Source organism: Acomys minous (assembly GCF_964271855.1).
Source record: "Acomys minous genome assembly, chromosome: 15".
NCBI classification, from domain to species: domain Eukaryota; kingdom Metazoa; phylum Chordata; class Mammalia; order Rodentia; family Muridae; genus Acomys; species Acomys minous.
In genome coordinates this window covers 79418411-79435068 of record NC_140497.1, presented here as the reverse complement: position 1 = coordinate 79435068, position 16658 = coordinate 79418411, and the positions used below count along the sequence as shown (strand labels likewise).

Genomic DNA, 16658 nt, shown 5'->3' with positions numbered 1-16658 from the left:
GATAAGCAAGAAGACAGAAATATGGTTATGAAAGTCACAGATAGTTAAACAAGGAAGTGTTGATTAATGTATTGCTGTGGACCCTGAAAAACATCATACCTTCTTGAGGATCCATGTACAGTGCACACACACACAAATCATTATGTAAACTCCATGTATATAGGGAAGGAGAGAGGGAGAAGGCAGAGTACAGATTTTAGGGTAAGGAAACGACCCTGTAGAATACTATAATGGTAGATACACCTTATTATACACTTGCCATTAAGTGTACACTGATGTGAACCCTAAATGAAACTGGATGGGGTGACAGTGATAAGTCAGTGTTGGCTCATGGATTGAAATAACCATACTGGGTGTTGGGGAAGGGGACAGTTGTGGTCACTGTACTTTTTATGTAGTTTAATGAACCCCAAACTGCTCTCAAACATAGAGCCTAATTTTTAAAAAAAGATGATAATAATGATTATTATTATCATCACTGTTTTTTTTTGGGGGGGGGTTGTTTTGTTTTGTTCTATTTTGTTTTGAGACAGGGTCTCACTATGTAGACTTGGCTGGCCTGGAGCTCACTGTGTAGACCAGGCTGGCTTTGAAGCCACAGAGATCCACCTGCCTCTGCCCCTTGGGTGTTGGAATTAAGAGCATGCACTACCACACCTGGTTATTTATTACTTTTTACTTGGTGGGTATGTGTGTATGCCTGAGTGTGTGTGCATCATGTGCCTGAGTGTGTGTGCATCATGTGCCTGAGTGTGTGTGCATCATGTGCCCATGGAAGTCAAAAGGATGAGCTAGAACTCCTGGAACTAGACTGCGAGGGGTGGGAGCCACTTTGTGGGTGCCGGGAATCGAACCTGAGTCCTCCACATGAGCAGCAAGTGCTCGTAACCACTGAGCCATCTCTTCAGCCCCATAAAGACTGTTTGTTTATTTGTTTTTCGAGACAGGGTTGACTTGCTTTGGTTGTTCTAGACCAGGCTGGCCTTGAACTCACAGAGATCCAACTGCCTCTGGGTCCCTGAATGCTGTGATTATAGACAGGCCTGCACCATCTCACCTGGCTAAGACTATTTTTTTTTTTTGCTAAGACTATTTCTTAAAAGTCAAAATTGTATATGTACAGTCAGAAGATTAAATTTGATAGCCTAACATTTTATAATCAGGGCTGGGGTACATCTTTGTGGTAATTGAAAGCACAAACAGAAAAGGAAAATCAGAAAATAAAAAGAAAGCTAGGAAAATATGAATCACAATAACACAATGTGCCGTTTATGGATAGGATGCAGAGCAGAAGTATACAGAGATAACATTTTTAATTTATTAAATTGGTAAAAATCTAAAAATGTGCCATTTCACTCTAATCAGGCATAAGATCAGGGGTGTGCATGTTAGAGTGTAAAAAGATTCATTTACCACATAAAGCAACTGGTGATATTTGTAAAAATTAAAGTGGAACTTGTCTTTTTTTCCTTTCAATTATGTATAGATGTGTATGTCTGTGTGTAGGTGTGTGCATGTGAGTGCAGGCAGCCAGAAGAGGTGTTGGATCCCCTGGAGTAGTTGTTTCAGGTGGTTGTGAACCGCCTAATAATCATGCTAGGGACCACACTCAGGTGCTCTGAACCGCTCAGCCAACGCCCGAGTCCGTGCATTATCCTTTAGCCTAGCAATTTAACTTCCAGAAATGTATGGCCATTCTTGTCCATGAATGACATAGCATCTATATGTGGCTATTTATTTGATCTTTGTGAAAATAATAAACTAGGGTTCTAGATAATTAAATCATGATATATCTTACGGTGAAGCACTGCACCCTAAAACATTACTTATATAAAAATAACAGAGACATGAAAAAATGTATAGCCCAATATCCCCTGGATTTTTTTCTATGAAAGCAACTTTAATGAAAGTATGTAAACAAGCGCCATATGGCTTTATATCTTGAAGTGACCAATTTTCTAAAAAATTCTGCTTTAATCTTAAGGCTATAGTACATTTTTAAAAATTTATTTATTATTTTTATACAGTGCTCTGCCTGCATGTACACCTGCAGCCCAGAAGAGGGCATCAGATCATGTTATAGATGGCTGTAAGCCACCATGTGGTTGCTGGGAATTGAACTCAGGACCTCTGGAAGAGCAGTCAGTGCTCTTAACCTCTGAGCCATCTCTCCAGCCACGGCCATAGTACATTTTTTTCATTTTTTACCTGTTTCATTTTTACCTGTTTATTATTCTATGTGTGGGGGTGTTTTGCTTGCATCTTTATCTGTACACCACATGTGTGCCTGGTGCTCACAGAGGCCAGAAGACGTTGTTAGTCCTGTGGGACTGGAGCTACAGGTGACCATGAGCTGCCATGTGGGCACTGAGCCTTGAACCTGGGTCTACTGGAAGCGGTCAGTGCTCTTAACTGCTGAGCCAGCTCTCCAGCCCTGCTATTACTTAGACAGGATCTTATGTAATGTAATCCACGCCCAACTCACACTTTTAGTCCTCCTGTTTTAGTCTCTCATGTGCGGGAATTACAGGTGTATGCTACCTCCCCTGGTCTAAAGTCCCTGGATGTATTGTATTTCTGGAGGCAGGGTCTCACTCTGTAGCACAGGCTGTCCTGGCACTCACTGGTTCTGGCATTGAACTATTTGATTCTCCTTCAGCTGGCTGAGTGCTGGGATTATAGGCACACACCACCACATCTGACTGTGAGAGTGTTTTTAAAACCGGTTTTTGTTTTTTGTTTTGTTTTTTGTCACTGAGTAATCCTATGCAAGATCCACCTTGTTTATGATGTGATTTCCTTACTCCCGATAGGCTCTGTGCTGTCAGTTTGAGAAGTGCATGCATGACTTCGGTTAACTGTGTTCGTATGTGGTGTTTTACAGACTGACTTTTTAGCTAAGGGCCTGTAAATTGAGCCTCCCTAATTGAAACATCTGGGGAGTTTCATATTTTAAAGCATTTTGGATTTTGTACATACACTCGCTCAGCCAGTTAGGTCTGGAAAATATTCCAGTAGTAGAGAAACTCTGAAGTCTGAAGCATTTCTGGTCCCAGCCATTTCAGATTATGGATACTCAAATGCAAGGAATTAGAATAATAAAATATCTGTCTCAAATAGTTCCACAGTTTATGTCTAATGGTGAACATTTCCAATAAGTGACACATTTCTATTACCAGTACTTGGGTATTATTAATACTGTGGTTTGTTCAGGATGCCTTTATGTATTTTTTAATGTTCCGTGTTATTTGCTCAGTATATTTTTCTCTAAAATGTTCATTTTAGCAGAATGAAGTTAAAGGAAATAGATCGTACAGCTATGCAGGCATGGAGCCCTGCCCAGAACCACCCCATTTACCTAGCCACAGGTAAGCCGGAACGAGACGCCAGAGGGTTAGCCGACTTCTGTGCCTGCCGTCTTCATACGTGTATTTTACGTGTTAGTTCAGGCTTCATCTTCTGAAAAGTTCTCATTCTCCAGCAAGACTCTTCCAAACGTCGTGACCTTCCCCTGTGTTTCACAGCATCTGTATAGTGTAGCACTGGCCATGTGAACACAGTGTCTTCCCCAGAGCGCAGGAGTCATGTTAGTTAACTCACAGCAGATGTCATAAAAAGGAGTTTCAATGGATGACGAGCAAACTTGACAGAAGAATTTTTAGTAAAGAGGGCTGCTTTAAAAAAAATAATAATTTACTTTACATCACAAACATAGTTCCCCCTCCCTCCTCTCCTCCTAGTCCTTGCCCTGCCTCTGTCCACTCTTTGTTTTAAGAGAGCTGCTTTGTGTAGGGCGTTAAGCAGATAGAGTACATCATGGGACTGTTTCTCTGGATAGCTTCTAAAATATCTACAGTCTTTTTTTTGTTTGTTTGTTTTTGTTTTTGTTTTTTCGAGGCAGGGTTTCTCTGTGTAGCCTTGGCTGTCCTGGACTCACTTTGTAGACCAGGCTGGCCTCAAACTCACAGCGATCCGCCTGCCTCTGCCTCCTGAGTGCTGGGATTAAAGGCGTGCGCCACCACGCCCGGCTACCTACAGTCTTTATAACATTGTCTGTACCTACCCACTCTTAGAAATGTCATCTCCTACCCTGTGCCAGATCTTATTGCTACAGTAACTTAAATGTGCCCAGTGAGATCTCGTCACAGATGTATTCATGACAAGACAATTACAAGCATGCTTTTAGTTTCTCATGCCACTCTCTGAGTTCGTCTATTTTGCATATGTAGTTGCCATATGTGTATTTCCTGCAGGAACATCTGCTCAGCAGTTGGATGCAACATTTAGTACCAATGCTTCCCTTGAGATATTTGAGCTGGACCTTTCGGACCCATCCTTGGATATGAAGTCTTGTGCTACTTTCTCCTCTTCTCACAGGTATGAGATCAGCCTTCAAGTTCACATCATTGTCTAACTGTATGCTGTGGTTGATGACTTTCCTTAACTTTTTATTTTGGGGTAGGGTGTCTGGTAGTCAGGGCTGGCCTGAGACTCACTAGTAGCTGGGAATGGCCTTGAGCTTCTGCTCCTCCTGCCTCTGTCATGAGTGCTGGGATCATGAGCAAGTGCTGCCACATGGGCAGGTGCCACCACATGGGCAGGTGCCACCACATGAGCAAGTGCTGCCACATGGGCAGGTGCCACCACATGGGCAGGTGCCGCCACATGAGCAGGTGCCGTCACATGGGCAGGTGCCACCACATGAGCAAGTGCTGCCACATGGGCAGGTGCCACCACATGGGCAGGTGCCGTCACATGGGCAGGTGCCGTCACATGGGCAGGTGCCACCACATGAGCAAGTGCCACCACATGGGCAGGTGCCACTACATGGGCAGGTGCCACCTGAACCGAGGACTTTGTGCATGCTAGGCAAGCACTGTACCAGATGAGGTATATCCCAGACCAGTTGTCTATTTCTGTCTGTAATTATGACTATTGGAAACTTTAAGAAATAATGCCAGTGACATGAAAACTTGTAAAAAGTTGTGCAAGTGCATTTTTGTGCACGTGAAGTATTTACGTGTCCTGTTGAAAATTTAGATGCTGTTGTGTGTAGTGTAGCCATAAGAGTTTAGCTCTTAACAGTCTTCTTTTCTCAGTGTAGTAGAGGCTTTTTGTTGTTGATGTTTGTCTCTTTCTTATAGTTACAAAATATAGGTATGATAAAGAAAAAATATATATATACACATTTTTTCCCCTCAAGACAGGATCTCTATGCAGTCCTGACTGTCTTAGAACTAGCTATGTAGACTAAGATAGCCTGACCTCTGCCTCTGCCTTGAGTGCTGATGTTAAAGGTGTGCACTGCCATGCATAGCTCCCGTGCCTGGCTATTTATTTATCTTATGGAAGTTTATGTGTGTGGGGGTGTGTGCACCGGAGCGGGCAACTTGTAGGAATTGGTTCTCAACGTCTGTGTTGGTCCTGGGATAAAACCCCAGTAGTCAGGCTTGGCAGCGAGTGCTTTACTTTCTGAGCCATCTTGCTGGCCCACTGACACTGTGATGATGCAGAGGAAGATTGTGTACTTTAAGCAATGAAAGAAACTTTGTATGTTTTTACTAGGTTTAAAAGAGACAAACACTAGCTGAGAGATGAGTCATACAGCTCTGTGAATCCTCCTATGCCTTACATAGGTTTCCCCCTGTGATAAGATCCCAAGATGCATTTGTGTCCAAGGTTTTCCAACCACTGTCTGTTTCACTTCATGTACCTCCATGCCACCTTCTTCTTTTAGTTTTTTGAGACAGGGTTTTTCTGTGTAGCCATGGCTGTCCTGGAACTCACTCTGGAGACCAGGCTGGCCTTGAACTCTGAGAGATCTGCCTGCCTCTGCCTCGCAAGTGCTGGGATTACAGGTGTGTGCTACCACTACCCACTTCCATGCCACCTTCTAATTTTATCTCTAACTGAGATCAGATCATTATCCTCTACCAGAAATAAGGCCCATAATGTTGACACCATATCTCTACTTAAATTTCCACTGACTCCCTTAACACTTCACCTACTTCACAGGCTACAGATTATTGGACATTCCTATAGCAAATAAAATGTTTTATTTTCTAAGAAAGCAGTTGATTAGCTTTGTTTTGCAAATGAACAAAATAGATCTTGGGAGTATAAACGTGGCCAGTTATTGGGAATAAGTAACTTACCCAGGATTGCACATTTTCTAAATGATAAAGTCATTTTTAAACTCATGTCTTCTAACATAAAAGTAACTTTCTATACTGTATTACTCTGCGATCTTCACTGTTAGAAATCAAGAAATCAAATGTGAATATATAAGTAAACATTAAATCTCTCTTTTACTGGGTATACAGTCAGCAGGAAACATGGAGACACTAATTTGTATTACATAGAAAGATATAGACAAAAATGTAATTAATTTTTTGAATAGTTATTTGACTTGAAGAATAAGTTATTTATTTTCTCCTTAAGGTATCACAAGTTGATCTGGGGACCTCATAAGATGGATTCCAAAGGAGATGTTTCTGGAGTTCTGATTGCAGGCGGAGAAAATGGAAACATTATTCTTTATGATCCTTCAAAAATTATAGCTGGAGACAAGGAAGTTGTGATTGCCCAAAAGGACAAACATACTGGGCCAGTGAGGGCCTTGGATGTAAACATTTTCCAGGTTTGACTTTGTTTGGCATTCATTCATAGTTCTTAAACTATGTCTTCTTCCTTTGAAATAACTTTATGAATGTACTAGGCGTCAGTATTAGGAATGAAGACTAACCTGTACAATTCAGAGTTGAGCTTAGGAGCCCTCGTCCATGGCCATAGTGGCACATGCCTGTTACCTCAGCACTGCCTGTGGTGGTGCTCTTGTGATCTCAGTGTGGAGAGTAGAGGCAGGAGGATCTCTGGGAAGTGCTGGCCAGCTAGTCTAGTCTGTTGGTGAGTTCCATGCCAATGAGAGATCCTGTCTCGAAGAAGGTGCATAGTGTTCTTCAGGGTGATGTCTGAAGTTGTCCTCTGACCTCCATATGGACATGTACACAGACACAGACAGACAGACAGACAGACAGACAGACAGACACACACACACACACACACACACACACACACACACACACACACACACACACACACACACACGTGGGCTCACACAACCAAACATGCATAAAAAACAAGCTTCCCCAAGCAAAGCTGAGATTAAGACATTCAGCTGATAGGCTTATATTTGGAAGTCTGAAGGTGTCATGTCATCTGCCTGGCACCTTTAGATATTAGGAGCCCCACAGTTTGGAAACTAAAGGCTTCTGTTAGGCTGACTCATAGCATCAGTTGATTTATGAGCTTGAAAAGTAGCAGGTGAGGTCACTTTGTGAAGCTTGTTATAGTCTTGTACTTCTTACCAGTGTTAGTGTCGTTTAAATGCAGTGGGTTTGAAGTAGAAATCACATGGCAATACTGCTCCCTACAACACAACTATGTGCCCATGAGGTAGAAATATGTGGAAACAGAGGGCAGCCTTACCACCTGTCCTGCTCCAGCTCTGGGTGCTCGCTGTGAAGTGCTGTTGGAGGCACAGTAGCTGTGGGGCGTGGGTGTCGTTGAGAGCAGTGATTGGCGACTGCTTTTGTATTCTGTAGTCACATTTTCTTCCAGAGATGCAAATCCAAAACACCAGTCCTTACGTGGCTAATGTGATTGATTCTTTAGCACTTTAACCATAGAATTGTTCTTTCTGTAATGTAGTGCTTTAGGATGCATTTGTCAGTAGACATACTTCATTTGAAAAGTTTTCTAATGTTTCTCTTTAAAAAGTTAACTTTGTTGAAGAATCAGGGGTAATTAGAAAGTCTTGGGTGATTGTTTTGATCAATAGAAACATGGTATGTATTAAAGTCAACTTTTTGGGTTTTAGTTATTCTGAGTTTTCAGTTGTTATTTGGTTGTTGTTTCTTTTTGCAGACCAATTTGGTGGCCTCTGGTGCTAACGAATCTGAAATCTACATTTGGGATCTAAACAATTTTGCAACTCCAATGACACCAGGAGCTAAAACACAGGTAATGTTAACTGTTGATCAGTGTAATCAAAGGTACCAAAAGCCATTCTTTTAAACATATTTACATTGATATTAAGTTTTTTGAATGCAGACCAGTGCTTAAATATCATTAATTTTCAGTGGCATAGTAAAGTATTAATAAATGTTTATCTTGTAAGATGGAGGCAGGAGGATTGCCATGAGTTTGAAGTCAACTTGGAATATAGAGTGAGACCTTATCTAAAATAAAAATATTGCCAGATGTGGTGGTGCACTCCTTTAGCCGCAGCATTCACAGGCAGAGGCAGGCAGATCTTTAAGTTCCATGACAGCCTGTTCTGCATGGCAAGTTCCAGACCACTTAGGGCTACATAGTGAGACCCTGTCTCAAAAAATGAAATGTAGTCTTTGCTTAACATCTCCTTGATTCCTGAGCCGTAAGTGGTCATTCAGCACCTACCGACCGCCAGTGTGTGTGGTATTAGGCTGAGAGCATATCTCTCTCACAGCACAGAACAGATATGTGCTCCGTGATTGTCTCACAGCAGCACTCTGGCTCTTCATTAGTGCTCAGATCTACTAGACAAATGCACTTCTGTGTTCCTCACGCACTTTGGCTAGGAGCTGCTTCCGCTCTCTTGAGTTTCTCGTTGGTGTACGTGGATTCCCAGTTGCAGGGGCGCCAGAACTGGAGAAAGGTGGCGTAATGATGGCATACAGTCTGCTGCTTAGAAAGGCTTTGCTTCCTGATATAGTCCAGCCTGCCATTCTCGGCCTGCCTAATTGTAGGGCACATTCACCGTAACTGTAGGGCACTCTGTGTTGCAACAACTGCAAATAAATGTCTTGGTTTATAGCAGGAACTCAACAAATGCTTGTCAGATGAGATAGTATTAAACAGTGTAAAGTATTTGAAAACCATGTAAATATGTTTTAAACAAGATGGTGTATATTGTGAATGTATGAATAGAAAGGAAATTAGTGGAATAGATGGGTCTAATTTTTTTTTTAAGCTCCTCGAATTCAAATTCATACATGCCTTCTTACTTTTTTTTTTTTTGAGACAGGCTTTCTCTGTTATACAAAGCTCTGGATGCCTTGGACTCTGTGTAGACCAGGCTGGCCTCAAACTCACATCGATTTGCCTGCCTCTGCCTCCAGATTGCTGGGATTCAAGGTGTGTGCCATCACGCCTGGCCAAGGGTCCAATTTTAAGGAGCAGATGTTTGTTTTTTTAAATAAATAAATGATCCGCTAGGCATGATGATACATGCCTTTAACCTCAGCAGAGGCTAGTGGATCTCTGTGAGGTCTAGGCCAGCCAGAGCTATGTAGTAAGACCCTGTCTCAAAAAATGAAAAAGAAAACAAAGAAAAAAACGAAGAATTAGAATTTGTAATTAACTTTATTTTTTATTTTGAGACAGAGTGTTACTGTGTGGTCTGGCTGTCCTGGAACTCAGTTTGTAGACCAGGCTAGCCTCCAACTCAGAAATTGGCCTGTCTCTGCTTCTAAAGTGCTAGGATTAAAGATGTGTGCCACCACACCAGTTTATAATTGAATTTGAATATAACAATGTCCTAGTTACTTCCTGTTGCTGTGATTAAACACTACCCAAAAACAACCTGGGAAGAAAGAGCTTCTATGACTTAGATGTCCCATCACAGTCTGTCAACTGGCTGGCTTCCTGGCTTGCTCTGTTACTTTCTTTAGGTAGCCTACAACCACCTGCCCAGGGACAGACAGTGCCTCCCACAGTGGGCTGGGCACCCCCCACGTCTGTCAGCAGTAAGAAGGTGCTACACAGGCATGCCCACAATGCCATCTGATGGAGGCAGGTTCCTCCCCGGGACTCCAGTCTGCCAAGTTGACAAAAACCAACCAGCACAGGAGGGAAATGGTTCTAATGGTTTGTTCTTTAACAGCCACCAGAGGATATCAGCTGCATTGCTTGGAACAGACAAGTTCAGCATATTTTAGCATCAGCTAGTCCCAGTGGTCGGGCAACCGTGTGGGATCTCAGAAAAAATGAGCCAATCATCAAAGTCAGTGATCATAGTAACAGGGTGAGTATGAGAGCGCTTTGGGTAAGCATGTAATATTCCTACTGTGAGTACCCGTAGTTTGTTTCAAGAAATCAAACTGTTGTAAAAATAAAATCCTGTCTTTTTAGCCATCAGTTAATAGTGGGATGAATGCTGCTCCCCTTAGTAAAAATAATTAAATACCCAGTAAACCATGCTGGGTATCTTTTTAAGCTTTTAAGCACTTCATTTCTTAATAATGTATGCACGTGTGTGTTGGGGCAGGGAGGGGGGGGTCGTGGATGAGTTCATGTGTGCCGTGAAGCACATTTTGAGATCAAAGGATAACTTTTGGGACTCTGTTGTCCTCTTTTCTACTGTGTGGCTCCCAGAGATCAAACTCAGGTTATTGGGGTCTTAGTGGCAGGCACCTTTACCCAGCGAGCCACCTTGCTGTTCTGTTGTTGTTGTTAAAACTTTCAAAAAAATTTTTTTATTACATTTATTTTTTGTGTGTGGTGAGGTGGTTGCCTTTGTCAGTATGCATGCTCGATTGTGCACTTTTGTGTCGGTCAAGGACAGTTTTGAGGAGCTGGTTCTCATCTTTTACTGTGTGTGGGCCCAGTGATTAAACTCAACTTTGTTGAGCCATGTGGTTTGCCCTGGTTAAAGATTTTCTAAAATAAGACTACCTAAATCAGAGGGGAGGCTATGCTTGGAATATAAAGTGAATAAATAGATAATTTTTTAAAAAAGAGCACCTAAATCAGAATGTGTATGTCATTGAAAAAAATACCACAGAACTGTTGAGAAGACCCTTCTTCCAGATTTAATGGACCAGAAAATTTAAAACACAAGTTTTAGTGGAATGAGGGATACAAGAGCCATCTTAGTCATCATGTGGATATTTACTAGAATTGAAACTTTGGGGTAATCCCCAATAATGTTAATTGCCTCATGAAACTTCAGCTGGTAACTGTGATGTAAGACATTTTTGTTTGTTTGTTTGTTTTCTAGATTGAACATTTTTGAGGAAATACTAAAGGCTTTTTCATAGCTTTTATTTATTTTCATTTTTCAAAATATATTTTAAGCTTGTGTAAAATATTTTTTAGTTACAATATTGACAGTGAAATAATTTTAGATGATAGAATTATTTTGATTCTGAATCGTTTTGTGTATCAAGTAGATGAATAGAAAACATACAGATGTTGTAGTTTTAACACTATTGCTTAAAACTGTTTAGGAACATTGAAAACGGAGATTCTCAATCTGTGGGGTGCAACCCCTTTTGGGGGTGTCAACCAACACCTGAAGCTATTGGAAACCACAAATATTTACATTATGATTTATAACAGAAAATTTATAGTTACAGAGTAGCAAGTAAAATAATTTTATGGTCAGGGGTTAACACAACATGAGGAATTGTACTAAAGGGCTGTGGCATTAGCAAGCTTGAGAACCACTGACTTGAAAGGTTCAGAACTAGTCTGAGCTGATACTTGTTCCTGTTTGTTTCAATAATGACATAGTCCTCAAATTTTATTTCTGCTTTCCATAAAGTAACATGATTGCTGAGATATGAGCCTTCCTGTCTGCAGATGCATTGCTCCGGACTGGCATGGCATCCTGATGTTGCTACTCAGATGGTCCTCGCCTCTGAGGATGACCGATTACCAGTGATCCAGATGTGGGATCTTCGATTTGCCTCTTCTCCTCTCCGCGTTCTGGAAAATCATGCCAGGTACCATCCAGCCGTTTCAGGGAACTTTGTTTCTTCATGTTTTGTTCTAAAACATATTACTCATTTTTATTTTAAGCAGTAGTCATTTTCATAGATAGATTATATCATGCTATCATGAATTGTTTGTTAATGATTTCCTACCATTTATTTCATATTTCATTTACTTCAAGTAATTAGCAGGGCATAGCGATGTGTGCCTGTAATCCCAGCACTTGGCAGGTGGAGGTAAGGAGGGCTAGGGACTTAAGGCCGTCCTCAGCTACATCATGTGTAGATGACTCAAACTCACCCAGAGTAATTAGTAAGCATTTGAGTATATCAAGGCACTTCGAGACAAATCTTGACATTGATTATACAATTAGATTCTTATTTTTCATCAGACCTAAGAAAATGAGGTGCCACATCAGAACAGTTCAAAACCTGGCTTGATTTTGTTTTCACTTTAAAAGCAAACATAGCCGGGCGTGGTGGCGCACGCCTTTAGTCCCAGCACTTGGGAGGCAGAGGCAGGTGGATCACTGTGAGTTCGAGGCCAGACTGGTCTACAAAGTGAGTCCAGGACAGCCAAGGCTACACAGAGAGACTCTGTCTCAAAAAACCAAAAAAAAAAAAAAAAAAAAGCAAACATTTTTGAGCAATTAGGTCATCTTCTGCTTTTAATTTTATTAATATGTTTAATAGATAGTGTGAAAAAAACATAAAACAAAACAAACCAGGAATTTTCTCATGTTTCAGTGTCTTTACATTTCATTAATTTGCCAAACTTCCTGTCATTGATACTCAGGTACTAGCAAGTTTGTATAAATTCGTTATTGTATTTAAATAAGGAAATACCTTTGAGTATTATACTAATTTCTAAGTACTTTGGGGGCTTTTGTTCTTCCTATTTAGGGAAGGCAGACTGAGATTTGAGGCCCTTCTCCCCTCTCCTGTGTAGTGGTTTGTGAAAGAGAAAGACTTGAAGTACAAGGTCTGTCTGAGCTGCTCACAGAGGAGAGGAATCTGGTCAGAATGTATTCCTCGTTACATGTTAGGCTTTAGTCTCATTCATAGCACAAAATATGATTCTGAGGAGTCTTAATGCTTTTCTTACCTTATTTAAGAGTGAGTGAGTTAATTTATTCAGTAAAACAGACAAGATTCCTATCTGTTTAGTTACTTTCCTGTTGCTGGGAGAGACATCACAACCAAGGCAACTTATGAAAGCAAGCAAGCAATGGGCATGGTGCTGGAGCCATAGCTGAGAGCGCACATCTGATCCCTAAGCAGGAGGCAGAGGGAGAGACTGCGCCTGGCGCCACCTCCAGTGACACATCTTCTCCAACAAGGCCAGCTCCCTATCCTTCCCAGAGGGCTCCAACAGTTGGGGACCAAGCATTTAAACATACAGGCCTGTGGGGGCCATTCTCATTCAAGCCACTGCACTGCCTTCCGGGAAAACTCCTACATAGCATAGGCAGTGACAGTCATTTTATGTAATGCATTAGTCATCTTTATTATGCACACAGCTGTAGACATTGCTATTGTGTGTCTTACAGGCCAGAAATTGAAGCTCAACAGGTTAAACATGTCCAAGGTCATAGATAACTAGCCATGTGCTGGCTTCCAACCCAGATTCTGAACTCCAAGTGATCTCTTAACACTACACTCTACCACAGAGCTTAGGAACGGGCCATCATAATTTGTAAAATACAGTGCCCGATGACAGAAACAAATCAATCTCGAGTATACTGGCAATTTCTTTCTTTCTTTCTTTCTTTCTTTCTTTCTTTCTTTCTTTTTTCCTTTCTTTTTTTTTTCGGTTTTCCGAGACAGGGTTTCTCTGTGTAGCCTTGACTGTCCTGGACTCACTTTGAAGACTAGGCTGGCCTTGAACTCACAGTGATCCACCTACCTCTGCCTCCCGAGTGCTGGCAATTTCTTATACTAATAAACGGTAGATTACTTGATCTTAAAGTCTTTTCCAGCCTTATAGTTCTGATGATGATGATGATGATGATGATGATGATGATGGTATAATATATCAGGCTGGACAGATGACTCAGTAATCAGGAGCACTTCTGAAAGACCCCAGTTTATTTCCCAGTACCCATCTGGCAGGTCATGGCCATCTGTAACTCTAGCTCCAGGGGGTATGATGGCTCCATCTTCCTTGGGCACCTGCACTTATGTGAATATATAAATACACACAGTTTTGTTTTGCTTTTTAATTTTTTAAAACAAACAAACTTTGACTGTTGTTACTATGTTAGCAGTCAGATCTAGCAGCTTATATATGCTAAGCAAGTACTTACCACTGAGCTAAATACTCAGACCTCCAATTGTGTGCTCTTAAGAAATATCCAAACATAGTTCTGGGTTCTCTGATGATCTCTGAGTAACATAGCTATGAATATAGAAAAGACAGTTAATACTGGCTTTCTCTAAGTAGTAGAATACAGAAGTGTGTGTGTGTGTGTGTGTGTGTGTGTGTGTGTGTGTGTGTGTGTTATATGGGTGGGTTCACATGTTTGTGGAGGCCAGAAGTCCATGCCCAATGCCTTTCTGAGCATTCGTCAACCTTATAATTTTGAGATGCTGAACCTGGAGTCAGCATTGGGTATAGGTGACAGGTGCACCTGCTTTTCTTCACCTCCCTAGCCGGGATTACAACTGTGTGCTGCCATGCCTGGCTTTGTGGGGTGGTTGTGGGTGTGGGGGGGGGAAGTGCATGTATGCCACACTTTGCATGAGGAAGGCAGAGTAGCCTGTGGGAGTCAGTGTCTCCTCTCATGGGACACAGGAATTGAATGTAGGTCATAGGGCTTGGCAGTAAGTGCTTTTACCTACTAAGCCATCTCGATGGGCTGGCTTTGTTAGGATGCTGTACAGTGAGCACCTCACTGCAGAGCTGCCTCCCACCCTGAGGATTACACTGCTGCAGTGTGTGCAGCCCAATGAATACACTGTATTACTCTCAATATCCTTTACAGCAGGACAAGGTGGCGCACACCTGTAATCCCAGCACTCGGGAGGCAGAGGCAGGCAGATCTCTGTGAGCTCGAGGCCAGCCTGGTCTACAGAGTGAGTCTAGGACAGCCAAGGCTACACAGAGAAACCCTGCCTCCGGGGCAGGGGCCGGGAAGGGGGAATGAGAATATGGAGATCCCTACGCTAAGATAATGATCTATAAAACCGTGTTTCTAGAACCTAGAGTTTGATATTTCCCTTGAAATATCTATTTTTTCATTATATTCAATAAAGAGTAGTTCCCTGATGGCATAAGCTAAAAAAAAAATTGGACTGAGGTTATAGATTGGTGGTAGAACACTTGCTTCCCATGTATGAAGCTTTTTGTTTGTTTGTTTTTGGAGACAGGGTATCTCTCTGTAGACCATGCTGGCCCGGAAAGAGACCCGTCTGCCTCTGCCTCCCAAGTGCTGGGAGTAAAGGCATGTGCCACTACTGCCAAGTTATACGGGGCCTTTGTATCTGTACATTTTTTCATTAAAAACAAACAAACAAACAAAGCAGCCCATGAACCAGGCATGGTAGCACACATCTTTAATCCCACACTTGGGAAGCAGAGGCAGGCAGATCGCTGTGAGTTTGAGGCCCGCCTGGTCTACAAAGTGAGTCCAGGACAGCCAAGGCTACACAGAGAAACCCTTCTCAAAAAACCAACCAACCAACAAACAAACAAACAAGCCAGCCCATGACTACTTATTCATAGTCTACATTCTTGGGTGTTAGCTTTCATTTCTTACAATCTGCGCATGGTCTTAAACATCCCGGGTCTGTTCTGTACATGTTAACAGATTACCATGAGTCACACACCTGTTAGCAGGGTGTGAATCTCTGAGCCTGCACAGGAGGGACTAGAAATGTCCTCTCCTCGAGATTGAACTTTCCCTCAATTCTTTGTGGTTTTTCTTCCTGTTTATGTGTGTGTCTGCCTTCCTTCCTTTCTTTTTTCCTTCCTTCCTTTCACCTTTCTTTTTTTAAGCTAACAGTTTGGACTAATAAACAGAAGTACATTCTGTTGTGGTCTTTTCATAGCTGTACGTCACTATACTTTGTTCTCATTTGTTCCTCTCTCCCCACTATGTTTTTTTATAGGGGGATTTTGGCGATTGCTTGGAGCATGGCCGATCCTGAATTGTTACTAAGCTGTGGAAAAGACGCTAAGATTCTCTGCTCTAACCCTAACACAGGAGAGGTAGGAGGGGGAATGCTTCTCAAATTTTCAGCCCTTGTAATATTTTATTTCTACCTAAATAAGTAATTTCCATATGGGTTTTAAGCACTCGATTATAACTAAGACCATTGGTGGAGGGTATGAGAGGCTAGTCCATCAGAGCTCTATTAGGAACATTATCCTTTAAATTAAAATTAATCTTTCGGCCAGAGAGATGGCTCAGAGGTTAAGAGCACTGGCTGCTCTTCCAAAGTTCCTGAGTTCAATTCCCAGCAACCACATGGTGGCTCACAACCATCTATAATGAGATTTGGTGCCCTCTTCTGTCATACAGGCATACTGTATAAGTAATAAGTAAATAAATCTATAAAACAAAACAAAATAACCAAAGAAAAAATAAAATTAATCTTTCTCTATTAGAACATTGATTCTAGCTCGACAGCCTTTTCTTTGTTTCTTACTTCTACTTTTGTGCATTGTTTTGCTTGCATGTATGTCTGTGTTAGGGTGTTGGATCCCCTAGACCTAGAGTCACAGACAGTTGTAAGTCGCCATGTGGGGCTAGGATTTGAACCTGGGTCCTCTGGAAGAGCAGCTAGTGCTCTTAACCACTGAGCCATCTTCTCTAGACCCTAGTTTTAGCCTTATATATAACTTTGCCTTTTCTCTATTAAAGTAGATTATTGCAGGTGCTTTTGTAGTAATTCTGATGG

At 41.8% G+C, this 16658-nt stretch overlaps 1 protein-coding gene across 27 annotated transcripts in view; it reads left to right on the top strand.

Annotated features, from left to right (window-relative positions):
- SEC31A (SEC31 homolog A, COPII coat complex component) overlaps positions 1-16658 on the top strand; it is a 59737-nt gene that overhangs the window by 8761 nt on the left and 34318 nt on the right. For 24 of the 27 annotated variants that reach the window (XM_084759947.1, XM_084759942.1, XM_084759940.1 and 21 more), the window contains exons 2-8: positions 3286-3368; positions 4254-4377; positions 6442-6640; positions 7927-8022; positions 9926-10066; positions 11626-11768; positions 15867-15966. In XM_084759947.1, coding sequence (XP_084616073.1) covers positions 3290-3368; positions 4254-4377; positions 6442-6640; positions 7927-8022; positions 9926-10066; positions 11626-11768; positions 15867-15966 — 882 coding nt within the window. In that variant the 5' untranslated portion in view covers positions 3286-3289. The remainder of the gene's footprint in view (positions 1-3285; positions 3369-4253; positions 4378-6441; positions 6641-7926; positions 8023-9925; positions 10067-11625; positions 11769-15866; positions 15967-16658) is intronic. The other 3 variants (XM_084759951.1, XM_084759949.1, XM_084759950.1) reach the window with 1 other exon arrangement.